The sequence below is a fragment of the Rhagoletis pomonella genome, unplaced genomic scaffold (genome assembly GCF_013731165.1).
Source record: "Rhagoletis pomonella isolate Grant_MI unplaced genomic scaffold, Rhpom_1.0 Rhpom_scaffold_00001, whole genome shotgun sequence".
Lineage (NCBI taxonomy): Eukaryota > Metazoa > Arthropoda > Insecta > Diptera > Tephritidae > Rhagoletis > Rhagoletis pomonella.
Genome location: NW_023458555.1, coordinates 33,296,097 through 33,313,499, shown reverse-complemented (window position 1 = coordinate 33,313,499; position 17,403 = coordinate 33,296,097). Strand labels below are relative to the sequence as shown.

The 17,403-nt window shown below is 34.2% G+C and overlaps 2 protein-coding genes across 2 annotated transcripts in view; both read right to left on the bottom strand.

The window, feature by feature from the left end:
• Nucleotides 1-17,403, bottom strand: part of LOC118742948 — a gene marked incomplete in the record, with an annotated part of 403,480 nt that overhangs the window by 239,971 nt on the left and 146,106 nt on the right.
• On the bottom strand, nucleotides 2,450-4,472 carry LOC118742957. Its single transcript, XM_036475395.1, has one exon. The coding sequence runs from the start codon at nucleotides 4,280-4,282 to the stop codon at nucleotides 2,465-2,467; it is 1,818 nt and encodes a 605-aa protein (XP_036331288.1). The 5' UTR covers nucleotides 4,283-4,472; the 3' UTR covers nucleotides 2,450-2,464.

Below are 17,403 nucleotides of genomic sequence, written 5' to 3'. Positions count from 1 at the left end.
TTTTTTTTTTGAGATGACATAATATCAAAAACTATTTTTTTATCAAAAAATATGTATGCATGTGAAAAATTTTTCAAGAAAAAACATTTTTTTTTTTTATTTTTTTTTTCATAGATAATTTTGATGTATGTATGTGTAATTTTTTTTAATTTTTCCTCGCCCCGTTCTCGAGATATTTGGAAAACTATTAAATCGATTTGGTTTTGTTTTTGTGCTGTAAAGTTTTTAAAAAATTTATTAGTCAAGCTCAAATTTCATATTTATTTATTATTTATGTTTATCCAACAACCCTAAAAATTTGAAACAAATCAAACACATGAAGTGTGAACCCCGTCCACTTTGGTATGGAACGCCCCATATATTTTTTTTAGTTAGGTTGTATGTAACTACCCTGCAGTGAATAGCCAAACCAGTTAGAAAAAATGGTATTTCGTTAACTAGTATGTGCCCACCATTTATGATTTTATATGCTGAAAATGAGAAAGAAAGCACTTAATTTAATGGGTTGGCGTCAGAGTGCTTAATTGCAAACATTTGATTAAATTTATATACGTATGTACATTAGGGTGGTAAAAAAAAAATACCAAACGCAGAATTTTAATGCTCTCTTGTTCTATATCGAAAGAATATACCCCTATTTTTTATTTGGAAATCAAAATATATTTCTAGGTCGCTAGAAGTGCTCAAAGTTTTCCATATATTTTATATCGGTAGAAAAAACTTTTCGGAGAAATGGTATACAATTCTTGAAAATCAATATTTTTCGATCGGAAAACTCTATTTCTCTTCAGAAGACTTCCAACAATAATACTCAATGGTTTATTTTATTTTTTTTTAACAGATTAAGATTTTTTATTGGACGCCCATTACATTTTCTGAGGTTTTTGGTGGACCTATTAAATATAGTTGCTATGAAAAAATGATCAAGAAGAGAAGCAGAGTTTTCCGTTGGAAAAATATTGATTCGTAAGAATTCTATACCATTTCTACAAAAAGTTGTTTTTTCCCATATAAAATACATACATGGAAAACTTTGAGCGACCTCTAAATATTTTTTTTTATTTCAAATTAAAAAATATGGGTATATTTTTTCGGTATAGAATAATGCTAGGGGGTGGGGAGCAAAAAAATTCGAATTTCCTTTTTGACATGCATTTTTGGACCACCCTTATATGCATTCATGCATTAATATACATATGTGAATTTCCGCAAGTGAGATTTTATTATTTTATGTTTCGATTGAATTGTTGGTGATGCCAAATAGCAAATGTGTGCGCATTTGTATGTGTGTATGTATGTATGAATGTATACATATTCACACCCAAATTTTTTTTGCACTTTGCTGTTCACTTTATTGTTCGCGGGAAGCTTGACGTCAGTGTAAATCGTACCGTAAATTTTTCTCCACATTTTGAAGATCTTTTTGTTTAGATCTGTTAATTTTTAATAAAACTAAGTTCGACTACAACAAAATCCATAAAACTCCAACTTTGACGGCTTCAACCTTGTACTTTGTTATAGTAATGAATGGACTAAAAAACTGCATACTCAAAAAAAATTCTAAAAATTCTAAATAAAAAGTGTGAAATTTTAATGAAAATTTGACGATTTTTTCAAGTTCATTCCCGACTAGTTTCGAAATAATCCAAAATTATCCCGTACTAGGTCCGAAATTGTTCTTAAGTAGTTCTGAATATGTTCTGAAAAGTTGTGAACTTTCCCCGAAATAATCACGAACATGTCTTGAAGCGGTCCCCCCGAAATGGTGCCTTAATAGTCCCGATATGATTCCAAACTAGTACCAAAAAATTCCTTAAATAGTCCCGAACCAGTCCCGAAAGGATCTTGAACTATTCCCTAAATATCCCTAGTGCAAAATTGTTCTGAAATAGTCCTGAACTAGTTCAAATGGTCTAGATTTAATCCTGCAATAGTCGTAACCTAGGCTCGAAATGGTCCTGAAATTGCTCCGAAATAACCCTGAACAGGTGCCGAAACGGTTCCGAAATGATCCAGAAATACCACTAACAGGCCCGAGAACGGTCGTGAACTTCACCCGAAATGATCTCTACCTAGTCTTGAAATGGTCCCTTTCCCTTATTAGTCCCAAAATGATCCCGAACTAGTTCCAAAAGGGTCCTAAACTAGTTCTGAGCTATTCCCGAAATGGCGCCGAACTATTTCCAAGATGATCCTGAACTTGCCCTGATATGTTTCCTAAATATTACATTTTTCTGCTGGGTTTCACAAGAAGCAATTACATATTTTTCGCTAGGTTACCGCATATTTTAGCCATACCGAGGGCTAAGATGCTTACACGTAAAAAAAAACAGCCTAAAAGGGTTTAATTGGAACTCAGTTTCTTCGATTGATTGGGATTTTAAGTAACCGAAACACAACTACGTGAATTCTTATGTTAATCCAAGTGAATTTGAATCTAGTGAACTATGTACCATAGTATGTACTACCACCACCTTTGCTTTGCACCATTCAAACTTACATCTTCTGATTGGGCCGCTGTCGTGCGCCCACTCTCGAATGCGCTCTCGTCCGTCATTTGCCTCTTTGGTGGCGTTGTCATCGCCGGCCTCTTGATCCACACATCATCCAAATGCGATAGATCACCGCGTCTTTTAACTAAACTAGTATCACAATTATTGTAACTTTGGTGGTGATTGAGACAAGTTTTGCTGATTGGGGATGTGGTTGTGGAAGTCGCATTTGCTGTTGAGATCTTTTCACTCTTTGGACGCGTCGCATCATTGTCGCTTTGATTGAGCGATGAATTGCTGCCAACGGGCGTACGTATTTCGACCAAGGATGCATCGAAAAACTTTTTCGAAAGATGTGGCACGGCAACGGGATATTTGTGACTGCCATAACGCTGCGAAAAGAGCCCCTGCACCGATGTGTAGCCACCATAGCTGCTGGGGAAGCTGATGGTGTGTGCATTGGCACTAGAGCTCAGGTGCTTCAGCTTGTCGGCCTCGGTGCGCAATTGTTGGAGTTCGGGCGTCTCCTTGGCTTTGGTTACCGTGAATTTACCTTTGATGATGAGTTTTTCGTTGCTATCCATGTGCGCTAATGTCGGCTGCGTTATTTTTGGCACATTTGCGATTGCGGTGCTAGCTGGATTGTTGGATGACATCGAAGTCGATGTTGAGGTAATTTGTGCATTGACGATATCTGTAGTCCGACTCTTTTCCACGAATTTTTCGCTTACCGACGCCGTTGGCGCCGTTGCATTCAGCGGTGCTGGCATTATCGCCTTTTGCGGTTCTTCGGCTGCCTTAATCATCTGCAAAGGCTTTGACTTAGTCGACTGCAACAAATTGATCAGTGAAGGTGGCAAAATTGTTGGTGGTATTGGCGGTGGTGGCGGCGGTGAGACATGCTCCGCGGTCACAGTCACCGTTTTGATATCCTCTACGTTGTTCGTATTGATGCTGTCTATCTTATGCATGAATTGCTGTCGCAAGCGCTCCAACTCTTTGAACTTCTCCGCCGATGCCTCATCTGTGGCCGGTGGTGGTGGTGGTGGTGGCGGCGGCGGTGGTGGTGGCGCTGTAGGATGTGCAGACTTATCGAATTTGAGCGCCGCCATTTCGCTCGTTTGCGGTTGTGGTGACTTGTCGCCGTCGTCCTCATCCTCCTCCTTGCATTGTGAGAGACGGCGACGCTCCACGAACGGCAGCAAATAGGGACGTGTATGGAAGATGTCCAAATTGCGTGAATCTGCTGGGAAAAATTTACCCAACCGCTCGTCATTCTTCAGTTCAGCTGTATGTGTCTCCTCCTCGCTATCGCTACTACTGCTACAGCTGTGATAGTCAAATGCGGAGGTTGGCGGAAAACTGCTCAACATCGAGCTGCCAAATCCGCTTGAGAATGTTAGATTGTCACTGTCAATGCTGCGCAGTCCAGTCGTCACAGAAGCGCTGACTGTGTCATCGTACTCATTGGCGCTCTCCGAGTCCGATTCATAGCCATCCACCTCGTCCTGTTCCAAACAATCCATCGATTCGTCGAAAGCGTTCTCAAATAGATCGTCGCCCAACCGGTGCAACGGTGCGGTGGTTTGCAGCGCCGGCAGACCTGCATGAGTAGCGCTGATGCTAGCTGAATCGTCTGAGAGTGAATTGTCGCTTTTGCTTTGCAGCAACTCAATGCTGTCCGCGCGTTGCTCTTGCGCCATTGAGGCCGTTGAAGCGTTGTTCGAGATGGGGCATTTACGTGGATCGGCGCTGTTGCTACCCTCGATATATTCACAGTTGGTGGCCATTTGAGTGGAATACCTCGTGGTCGTAGCGCCTTTGTTCGTTAAAATAGTTCAGTAAGTTTGTTTTGATTGAATAAAATCTGTTAAGGGGTTGTCGGGTTTTTTACAAAAACACTTAACACGTATTGACAATTACAATTTCTCTTTTTTTTTTGGGATTCAAAGACTTAAAAAGTGTACACAACACAAAAACGGAGACTCACTACACTTTACGTCGATAATATTTTCTTTTGAACGACATTGATTTGCCGATTTTTAACACTGCATTGAAATGATACTTATTTGTGGTTTCGAGCTGGATTTGCTTATAAATTTGTGAAGTCTTTTTAATTGTTGTTATCAGCTCATTGATCTGGAAAACAAAAAATAAAATTGAGTATAATTAGTGTGTGTCTATAGAAGCTATGGTGGAAAAACTTTCCTTTCGCTTGTGGTTGATATGACTTGGATCAAAGTAGATTGGCTTCAAGAAAAATTACATAGATCTCTTATTACATATGCTGAAATGAGTAATCGTATCAAGTGGCTTAAACCTCGGTGCAATAGCATAGGAAAGCGTGAATAATTTTCAAGTTTAGGGTGCCATCAGAGGGAACAAGTAAAATGCTTTCAGCAGATCCGTTGAAGTGGCATAAACCTGAGAGTAATTGACACTATGTATGCTTATTTTTTTAATAAATATTGTTTGAGTTTGGATTGCCATCAGACAGTATGCCTGTAAGAGTCCTTATTTTGCTGAAATTAGTAACCTGATGCTGTGTAATGGTAAGTGTAATGTTTGCAGAATGTCGAAGTTATTTAGTCTTCAAATTTATTGATGAAAGAGTGGCATCTTGCTCTTTACGTGTTTTGTTAAAGATTTTTTTTTGATTGCCGAAAGCAGCTTTTAACTTTCTGATATTAATTCTTTTCGATATTGCAATGAAAACAGGATTTTTCTTATGACTTAAGGCAATTTTATTAACGCTGATTTGTGTTTTATAAATGCCAACATTCATACCAAGTTTCTATTTTCCAGTAGAACATTCCCCAAAAGACCAAAAAGATTTCAAAAAAAAACAAGTAAGAAAGTCTAAGTTCGGGCCGAACATTAAATACCCGGCGCAAGTATTACATATATGCCTTTTTACCTTTCCGAAACCTTCCGCTAGATGGTAAGCCGGGGTGTATCAATTTTGAATAAATTAGCATCCTTAAATTTCGAGATATTGACGTTTCGAGCATTTCTAAAATTTACCGTTATATGAAAAGCCGTAATTTTAGTCCGATTTCAATAATTTTGAACGTTTTGCTTTTATGTGGCAAGCACAATAAAAATACCGAGTTTGGTACAAATTGGTAGAACGGTTACCGAGATACATATATGTGATCATAAGTGGGCGGTGCCACGCCCATTTTCCAAAATTTTATGATAAGCGTATTTCCTGATAAAGAATTGTTGCAAGCATCAATTTTGAATAAATTAGCTTCAATATTTACGGATTTATTGAAGATTTCGTATTTCTCCAAATTACCGTTATATGGGATGTGGGCGTGGTTATTGTCCCCTTTTTAAAATTTTCGGCCATTTGGTATCCTGTACCAAGGCCAATAACTGTGCCAAGTTTGGAAGAAATCGGTGCAGCGGTTGCCAAGATATACACATGTAACATTAAGTGGGCGTGGCTACGCCCATTTTTCAAAAATTTATAATATTCTTATTTTTCGTCTAAAAGTTATTGCAAATATCAATTTTGAGTGAATAATCTTCAGTAGTTACTAAAATATCGCAGTTTTCGTATTTCTGAAAATTACCGTTATATGGGAGGTAGGCGTGGTTATTGTCCGATTTTGCCCATTTTCAATACTATCCGTCCTACGCCCGAAAGAAGTACACGTGCCAAGTTACGTTAAGATATCTTAATTTTTACTCGAGTTATCGTGTGCACAGACGGACAGACGGACGGACGGACGGACGGACGGACGGACAGACAGTCACCGCTTAATCGATTTCTCTTTTCATCCTGATCATTTATGTATACATTTGTCTATATCTATCTCGATTCGTTTTGCCTGTTACAAACAACCGTTATGTGAACAAAGTTATAATACCCTTGTGCACAAGTGCGCTCGGGTATAAAAAATACTTAATCACCCCCAAAATTCACGAGTTAAAAAAAAACTGAAAAAATTCCCACAGATCTCAAAGAATGCCAAGATAATCCTAAAAGTAATGAGAAAGTCGCGAAAGCTCTGAAAACTTGAAAAAAAATCACGAGTCATATGAGGCAGGTTGGAATAGACTAGGACTTTTTTATGAACCGTTTTCAATAATATGTGAAGTTTAGCGACACCTAAAATTACTTTAAAGTTTTGAAGTGATATTGTACGTGGAACAAAATAAAAGGGTGTCCATTATAAAATTTAGATGTTTACATTTTTTAAGGAACATCCTAATATATACCACATACATGTACATATGTTATATACATATGTTATTTTTCCGAAGTCCATTAATTCATTAATCATTTAATCGGGTGCTAAACACCAGTAGCCGTCCACTAATTAGTGACAACTCTCTTCACCACTTTGAATATCTATTATTCTCCTTTCACATCCATGTTTTTTCTCCAATTTTGAATGGTTCAAGTGTCAATTTGTGCGCACAGCCCACAAACAAGCAAGCTTAATTAATTAATTTAACATTATAACCAGAGTACTTACAATTAGGGGATTCACAAGACGTGTTAACCGTCGTAAAATCTTAAGGTTAACATCTTTTTTAATTAAAATGGTTTTAGGGGATTTCTCACTAAACCGAAATTCTTTTAAACTGATAAAGAATATATAATTAGCCAACCCCCCAACCATTTTAACCGCTATTTTACATAAACCAGTGTTAAGCTTAAGATTTTACGACGGTTAACACGTCTTGTGAATCCCCTAAATGTTAATTCTCCCCTACCATCCATTAACCATTGGCGACCAATATGGCGCATTATTTTTTAATATTTTAGCTGGTACTGCGATAGCTTGGTTACCATAAAATTGATGTGCATAGTGCACAGTGGCGGTCGAAAATGGATAAATGGTGTTTAGTTTCTAATATTTACAATGTTTTTTAAGCTATAATTTTTTCGATATTTTTTCTAAAAATATGGTTCATGCTTTAACAAAAACTATATAAATCATGCATTCAAATTTTGTGCAGAGCTTAGAAAAATTCCACAAATTATTATCTAAATTTCGAGCTTTTTAACCAGAATTTTTAAAAATTTTTTGGATAAGCAGTTAACAAAATTCGATTCAAATAAACGCAAGTTTTTAGCGGCTAAAAAATCGTATTAATTTTTATAAATTTTTTTTTGTTGGCGGTGTTTTGCACTTTTTGCCATATAAACATGAATTTCTTGTGGAAGAATATGCGCAAGACCTTTTGCGAAAAAAAAATAAAAAAGTCAACGCCATTTTTCCTAAATTTCGCTTTTTATATGAAAAAAAAAACGCAAAAGCCGTAAAAAAATTAATAAAACTTGCATTTATTTGACTAGAATTTTATAAGCTTGTTAATGCATACCCAAAAAATTTCTAAAAATTCTGGTTAAAAATTTAATTTAATTTGTTTAATGTTTCTAAGTTCTGCGCAAAGTTTGAAAGTGTGATTTATATAGTTTTTTTAAAGCATGATCCATATTTTTATAAAAAAAAATATCAAAAAAAATTTGCTTGAAAAACATCGTAAATATTAAAAGCGAAACACCATTCATCTATTTTTGACCTCCACTGTATGTATGTAGATACATAGTACATATGTACATAATATTCACGATCATCAATCAATGGTTCTATAGTACTGACGAGTATGTACAGTGGTCCACAAAATAATAGGAATGCGATATTTGTCTTTTGTTGATTTAATGTTTATTAGTTTTTTATAAAGGTCAAGCTGGATATACAATAAATGCCGAATAAATTTGAGATTTCAATCTTTTTTTTTTTTAATTCTGCAAATTTTCACCAAAATTTTAAATTTTTTAATCAGAATCTTTTGGTGTGCAGTTTTGTAGCCCATTTAATTCTAGTCTAATGAAGTGCAGGTTTCAAGCTGCTGTAAAATCCCGTTGTTTTTTGGAATTGTTTTTTTTTTTTTGTTGGCAGTGTTGAAGCACCTTCAACAAAAAAAATTCTCAAAAATCAACGAAATTTTTTACGAACTTGAAACTTGCATTTCTTTGCACCAGAAATAAATAGGCTACGAAACTGCAACGAAAACCAACATTTTTTCTAAAGATTCTGATGTAAAAGTTTGATATTTGGTGAAATTTTGCAGAATTTTTATACAAAGTTTAAAATCTGAATTTATATGGTGTTTGTTGTATTACCAGCTAGACTTATATAAAAAATAATAATAAATAAACGTTACATAAACAAAAGACAAATAGCCAAAACTGGACAAAATCTTCCACTCCTATTATTTTGTTAACAACTGTACATATGTATTTACAATAGTTGCTTTTGTGTAAATTCATAAAGTGCGTTCTTAGGCTCTTAATTCGACATATATGTATATGTACATACATAAGTATACTATATGTATGCATGTATGTATTTCATTGCTAATGAGTTGAACAAATATTTTTCTTCCTTCAACGCCTTTTGTTTACAAATAAATTTAGGCGAGTATTCTGTAATTCGTCTGACCACAAATACGTAAGCGTTGACAGATACACAGCCAGCCGGGCACTGACATCATCGAAATACCATAGTCATCAAAAGAATATTCCTAAGAAAAAAAAGGGCCCTTTAAACAGCTTGGAGCAAAGCTTTTGAGGGCATTTAAAGTTAAATGGGTATTTTGTATGTAAAACATGTACACATGTATGCATAAGTATGTATGTACATATATATTTACATGTACTTATGTTTATTTTTGTACGTAAGCATTTAAAGGCATTTTTTACCCATAATTACTCGGATGTTCATTGGAAGCAGCCATATGCACTTTCGGATGTATAAATGTTTATTAATGTATCAAATATTTGCCACCGCGCAACCCAACACAGCCGACATTCTCGTACTTACATACGAAGTCAACTGATCAACAAAATGAGCAAAGTGAACGAACAATTTCATCGAAAGCAGATAATTTAAGAACAATCTTTTATTAATGAAACGAACAATAAAAATTCGTGCTGCTATGAGTATTTTGGTATCTTTGTTTCGTTTTTAAATTTAAATAGTGCTGACAGTGTCATGAATTTTTTTCATACACAAAAAAAAATTGCACGTTTTTGGTAAAAAATCACCGGCATTTTTTTTTATCAATTCGAAACTTGAAAATGTTATAGGCTAGAAAAAATGCATACCAAAATTTTGTCTAAATATTTTGATTGAAAAGTTTGAAACTTCAGTGAGACTACAGAATTTTTATAATATTTGCACAAATTCTGAAATTTTAATTCACATATCGCTAGCGTAGAGTGAAAAGTTGCTAATTCCACTTTTTATGAAAACTTATATTTGAGTACAGGAGGCTAGAGAAATTTAAAATGCATTGTTTGGAAAATGATAAAGATACTTGTTTTATTTATTCTCGTTTATATTCAATGAAAGGAAAATGTGCTTAGTCCGAAAGAAGCACCTTAAATTCGATAGGACCAAAATAGTTCGAAATCTTTTAATCCCTCCCTCTACATACATATTAGGATGGACCGAAAAAATCGATTTCTCGATTTCGAAATTCTAATAGTGCGAAAAAGTAGCGTAGCATGATCAAAATTAACCGTACTAAATGGTTTTTTGATTGGATACTATATACGCTCGCCCAAGAGGTTTAAAATTTTGGACAATCTCTCAGATTATCGTTCTTTTACACTTTTTTTTTTTTGAAGATTCTCTAGAAAAAATTTGGAGCACGCAGTTTTGTAGCTCATTATATTTTAGTGAAGTAAAGAGCAATTTTAAAGTAGCCAAATAATCGCGTGGATTCTTTGCTATGTACATTAGGGCGGGTCAATTTATATGGGAGATTTTTTCGACTATGAGCGTATAGCACTGAAGGATTCTACTTGTAATTCTAAGCAAATTCTCCCAAGAAACCAAGGGTCTAAAGTCAATTTGGAGTTTGCCAAATTGCCCAAAAAAGTTTCTTAGCATTTTACTGTAATGTCGTAAAGAAGTGCATAAATTTTGAATTTTTGGTATGAGGAATGCATTTCTGCACTTATATTTTGCATAAATCTTTCACCAGAGGGTGCAAACGTGGAAATTTTCACATTTTCTTCGAAACCTAATTTCGCAATTTGGCAAACTCTAAATTGTTTTAAAATCTTTGCAAAATTGTTATTTTTTATGTTTATTTTTTTTTTATGTAGAAAAATTGTTAAATTTTGATTTTTATTTTTTCGATACAAATAAACGTTATTTTTTAATTTAATTTTTTTCGATAATTTTTAACCGTTATAAGGAATACACAATTTTTATGCCGTTTTAAATCCATTATTATCGAAAAATGGTTATGGTGTGATAGCAAAAATAAAAATCAAAAAATAACGATTATTTTTTTATCGAAAAAATAAAAATCATAAAATTATGCTTAAATTTGTTCGGAAAAATATGAATCCAATTGCAACGTTTAAATTGTGATTTTCGTTATAAAGAATATTAAAGTTTTCGGCAAGAAACATCACCATTTGTACATATGTTACTTTGAATCCCTGTATGCACTTTGAACCATGATAAAAATATAGTAAGGTAGTGAGTGAGTGAGAGTCACTTTTGAAATTCTTGACGTTTCCAAACAATCTAATTTTTAAATTTACTCACAAACTCACACACACATTTTCATTTTCAATCTCAAGCAACAACAATTTCGAACAATTTCAATTTTTTATTTTCAATTTTATATGATTTTAAAATGTTGGCAAACTTCAAAAAAAAATCATGGCCGACAAATTGAGAGAACGGTTCTACCTTGCTATGTTTTTATCATGCTTTGAACTGAATCGGTCTCCTAACAAAAGAATGAAGTTTTTAATTACATAGCTCCTTATATTTTGAGTGCCTTTTAGAATAAAAAAAATTGTAAATTCAAAACTTGCATTTTCTTCATGACTGTTTCATTTGGAATCCGATTTCAAAATTCTTATGTACGTTTCAGTACTATTTATCCCTTTTAGATGATATTGATTGCAAACATTTTTTTTTTTTGGGCGCCGACCCTCTCTAATGTACATTCACTTGCATTTTTTGCAAGCTCATATCAATTTGTCATGTTTCATAAATTTCCTAGTAATTAATTTTAATTAAAAAAAAGGTTCATTAATACATACATACATACATATGTAGCTGCGAACGAAAAAAATTGCAAGTCAACTTCATTGAATTGCTGCCTTGCAATTCGCGTTGATCACAAATCACGAGTACAAGTATCCAAGTCATACTTACTTTGTGATGTGTATATTTAGAAGTCACTATGTAGAATTAAATCAACGCAATGATGCAATGACAGCACGCCATTTAGAAAGACTAATGATGATCGAAAGTGATCGAACATGGATGAGCAATTAAGCGCTTTGAACAATTATAAATCATACGTACATAATACTACATACATATGTGTGGTGAAATAATGGCGGAAAATTCTAGATCATGGTTCTAATATAAGAAATCGCTTGAGTGATGACTGCATCCGGACCTTTTTTTGCAGAGAATTAGGTTTGCTATCGAAGTAAGCTAAGAAAAATGTTCTTTGAGCACATTGAACTTCGATGGACTTGGGCGTGCGTAAGATATTGACCCAAAACTTTTCATCTTTCGCACACCCATTTTTAGAGCATAATGAACTATATTTTTGCTATTAGCAATAATCATTCTAAAAAAGTGGTGGCCTGGCAGTGAACAGATTTTGATAAATTTTCAGATTTCAGTTTTTCTGGGCAAATATATATATAAACTAAATTTCAAGGAGAATAAAATCTAGTTTGTCACAGTTTATATGTACATTAGTCCACACCATAAAAAAAAGGTTGGCCGTACACTTTCGAATATAACCATACATATATACACCAGATCTCAGTTCCTACCATCCTAACGTACCACCCTAATGTATGTTAATTGAAGCTCGCCAAAATTCATTAAACTTTTGCTAAGGAAGTATTTCGATTCGAAGGGAATTACATTTTTTTTTTGCCGAACGTAGAATTTTTACATTTTTCAGCATGTCTTCCACATATACAGTCGGATTTTAAAGAATGATATAAATACATATGTACAGTTCTCCACAAAACAATAGGAGTGGGATATTTTAACCTCTTTTGGCTATTTGTCTTTAGTTTATTTAATGTTTCGTATTTTTTTGTAAAAGCCTAGCTGGTAATACAACAAACACCATATAAATTTACATTTTCAAGTTTGTACAAAAATTATAAAAATTCTGCAAATTTTCACCAAAATTTCAAACTATTTAACCAGAATCTTTAGAACAAATGTTGGTATGCAGTTTTGTAGCCCATTCAATTCTAGTCTGAAGAAGTGCAAGTTTCAAGCTGCTAAAAAATTCCGTTGATTTTTGAGAATTTTTTCGGTTGAAGGTGTTTCACGTTTTTTCCATACAAAGTATGTTCGACAATTTTCTTTTATATGGAGACAGTGCCAGCAAAAAAAATTGCCAAAAACCAACGGAATTTTTTAGCAGCTTGAAACTTGCACTTCTTCAGACTAGAATTGAATGGGCTATAAAACTGCGTACCAGAATTTTCTCTGAAGATTCTGATTAAAAAGTTTGATATTTTGGTGAAAATTTACAGAATTTTAATAATTTTTGTACAAAGAATGAAATATGAATTTATTTGTTGTTTGTTGTATACCCAGCTTGACTTTTGTATAAAAATAATAAACATTAAATAAACAAAAGACAAATAGCAAAAACTGACCAAAATATCGCACTCCTATTATTTTGTGGACCACTGTATATATGTATGTATGTTTGTGCTTCGTTTTTTTTGTACCTTGATTTTTTGTTTGTTTGTTCAGTGACCTGAAGTACCCCGTTCTAGTACTTACCCACCATATCTCAGTTCTTATCACCCTAATGTACCACCCTAACGACAGTAAATGAAAGCTCTTGCTAAGTAGGTATTTACATTTTTCCAGTAGAGGATTTTAAAAAGATTTTGTATTGCCTAATGCAGGTGTAAAAAGGAGACCTCTAAGTTCGTCTCAGGTGACACGGCCTAATGTACATACATACATACATATATTTAAAGCAGTGTCCGTACTTCAGGCATGCGACATTTTCTGAAGTAATCAATAAAATTTTGCTATACAACTGATTAACAACTAGTATATCGTCATAATACTGTTAAACTAACTGATCACCTAATCAATAACCAAAAACAAAATAATTGACAAACTATTGATCGGCAATTGATGCTGCGAAACCAATAATTACCGCTATAACCACACATTCGTGAGAGCATATTACCTACCTATGGCGTGCATAGAATAACTACATAGTTACATAAGTATGTGCAAGCTAAACCCGACTATTGAGTACCTGGGACAAATAATGGTTAATATGCCGCCCCCCCCCCCACTTCCCGGCACACACGATTCTTACTAACCAGCAAATAGGCATTTTGCAGCTTCAAAAAATATCATTTCCCATTATTGCAGATACATAACTTAGCTTTTGTTAACTATTTTCGTTTTTCTAATAATACATTTCATTTCATTTCATTTCATTTATTTGTTTATTTAAGTACATTAGCTCATTAAGAATTAAACTTTTATTGCGCAATACAAATAACAGATTACAAAATATGTATTAAAATAAAATAAAAATTACAATCATATATATATAACTATGTATGCATATGTAAATATTAACTTAGAAAAGCCAAATAGACAAATAAAAAAATAAAAAAATTTATAAAAAAAATTAAAAAAAATAAATTTATAAAATAAAAAAAATTTAAAAATTTATGACCACGACTTAACTGGAAAAATATTCAAAGATACATTGTTTTAAATTACTTTCACGCAGTGAGTTCTTTAGAGACAGTGAAAGGGAGTTCCAAAGTCTAACACCATTAACAAAAAAAAAAACCTTGAAGAGCTTAAGTAGTTAAATTTCGGCAATATCAAATTAAAGGAGCGTGAGCTTTTGGAAAACTTAAGCTTTTCATATAGATATTCCGGCTTTTTGTAAACAAGCCATTTAAACATAAAAATACAATTACGAGCTTTTATATAGTTTGTTAGGTCACAGCCAAGTATTGAGTTCCTAAAAGTAGATATATGGTCAAATTTCTTCAAGCCATATACATACCTAGTGGCATGGTTTAATGCAACATCGAGTTTGTGCAGAGAATGAAAGTCCAATTTGCTGTACACTACTTCGAAGTAAGTAATAAGAGGAACAATTGTGCTCAGAACCAGCTTCTTTTTCGTGCCTGAAGGTACGAAAAGCGAGGATACTCTCAGGCATCGCAGGGTGGAGTATATTTTACTCACAACTTCATTGACGTGGTCCTCACAAGCCATCTTAGAATTAATAATAAAACTCAAGTTTATCACTTTGCTGACTAATTGAAGCTTTGTAGAACCAATATAAAGGTGAGGAATATCAGAAACTTGTATTTTATCTTTGCAAATAGGGAGTACATAAGATTTTAGAGCATTGAGGCTGAGAAGGTTTTCAACCGACCACTCACGAATCGCGCACAGGTCCTCATTAAGCCTAAGTGTTGTGTCTTGGACCATGCTGATATGGTTAGATATATGTATATAGTTGAACGTCATCGGCGTAGGCGTGCAGGCGAACGTGTGAGCATGTTTTGAAAATGTCATTGATAAAAATGCTGAAAAGAAGGGGACCTAGCACAGAGCCTTGATGTACTCCAGAGAATGTGAGCGCCATTTCAGAGAAGTTGTTGTCGATTTTAACTTTCTGCTTTCTCTTACACAGATAACTGTTTAGAAGCTTTACTGCACTTTCACCAAATCCAAAATAGGTAGCTAATTTTTGAAACTATAAATTTTTTATATTTACATTGAAAATTTCGTTGTGCAGAAGAGCATAGCGAAAATATCTACGAAACAGCGGCTAAGTATTCATCAGAAGCGATTGGCAAGAGCAATTACAAAAGACGATATTCATTCTGAAGAAGTGAATAGATAGTGCTATACAAGATGCCGGGGCTTGGGCAGAAAAAAAATCAATTTTTTCAAGATGGTTTCCTTAGGATTGCATTGTCGATGTTTAAAAAAATAATGTGTAAAAATTGCCAAAAAATGCACTGCCCTTGAAGGGATTCTACTTAATAAGAAAATGTTCGATTCATCTCCGACTGCGCACATGAGGAACAGATGTCCCAAAATGTTTAATAGAAATGTAGTCAAACGAAATTCAGTTGAAATTCGAGAAGAGTATTTGGATTAAAAAAATAAAAAATTGTACATATTAGCCAATCATAAGACAATGCATGAACAATGGGAGATAAATATTTATATTCAGAGGAGAACCGGAATCAACAAGCTGTATTCATTTCGTGTGACAATCACTGTTAATTTAGTTGGGATAAACTTAAATAGTGGCCGCTGTGGCGTAGTGGTAAGCAGTGTGCGCTTCCACTCTGCAGGGCCTGGGTTCAAGCTCTGGTGAAAGCATCATCGCAAAAAAATTTATAAAAAAGGTTTTTTCTTAACAGCAGTCGTCCCTCGGTAGGCAATAGGACAAATGAAGGTGAATTCAGGTAAGGTGGTGTTGAAGGCGAACTCAGGTAAGGTGGTGTTCAAGCGAATTTTTACAAGGTGGTGTTACTGGTGAATTTAGATTTTCGCCGCGGTCCTTCTGAATTCATATTACAACAAACACGTCATTTTGACATTAAGAAGGACCGCGGCGAAAATCTAAATTCGCCAGTAACACCACCTTGTATAAATTCGCCTTGTTGGTGTTACCAGAGCAGCTGGATGTTCGCCTCGGTGATTCTTAATGCCAAAATCAAGGCCAATTTATACAAACAAGGTGGTGTTGGCAAAACAAAAAAATGTTCGCCGCGGTAGTTCTAAATGTCAAAACGATGTTTTTTTTGTACATAAGTGGTAATTTTCGCGGTCATTGTGCGTACGTATAATTTGTTATTGTAATTTTTGTTTTTCTTCTGCCAACACCACCTTGTATAAATTCGCCTTGGCCAAAATGTGGAAAATGGAAATTTTGCTAGTGGCATTTTTGTTTTTGAACTTCTGCTGTCACCTTATGTGACAGCCTTGGAATAAATTTGTATTTGTTTTTATGAAAAAACAAAAGAATGTATTTCACGCCAATAAAACATTCAACAAAAAACGTATACATACATATATGTATGTACATAAAACTGCGTCCGAATCACGGCATCCGTGAACGAATGAAACGAATCGAATCGAATGTAATCAAATTACAGCTGTTTTCTCTCAAATACATTTTCAATTGAAAAGCGAACTCGCTACCAAATGCCGTAATCTCAAAACTAAATTTCTATACGAATTTGATACGATCCTGGATGCCTTGCTTCTGGCCGTATATTGAGTTAAAACAAACAATTACTCTGCACTTCAAAATTGTTTGATTAAAATTAGTTTTGAAATGGATGAAGTATGCATACCCTTCACTTGGCAGTCTCCTATGAAAAGCGTATTACAAACGAAAAATATCTCCATAAACAGCTAATAGAGATTCGATTTCACATTCAAATTAGTTACGGTCAGAGTTAAATTTTCATATTAGGCTCTGATCCAGTTACAGAAATAATGTTTCCGTACTCCAAAATCCTGTAAATGAGAGCGATTTTTGGAGAGTTGTGTAGAGAATGAAGTTGCAAAATTTTATCCGAATTTTTTCTTCTGGTAAAATCATGAAATGTGTCAAGCGATCAGCTGTTTGATGTTTTTACAAGAAAAATGATTTTTTGTTCCCGTACTTTTTGGTTGTTACTCACTTTTTACTCTCACTTCAGATTTAACACGAAAAGTATTGTATCAGAGCTTTTATTTTAGGTGTGTTCGATGACAAAATATGTATGTATACACTGCGTTCATTTAAATCTCCTTGCCTTCTTTCAGGTAAATATTGGTAGATTTTTAACTTTTGTTGGTAAAAA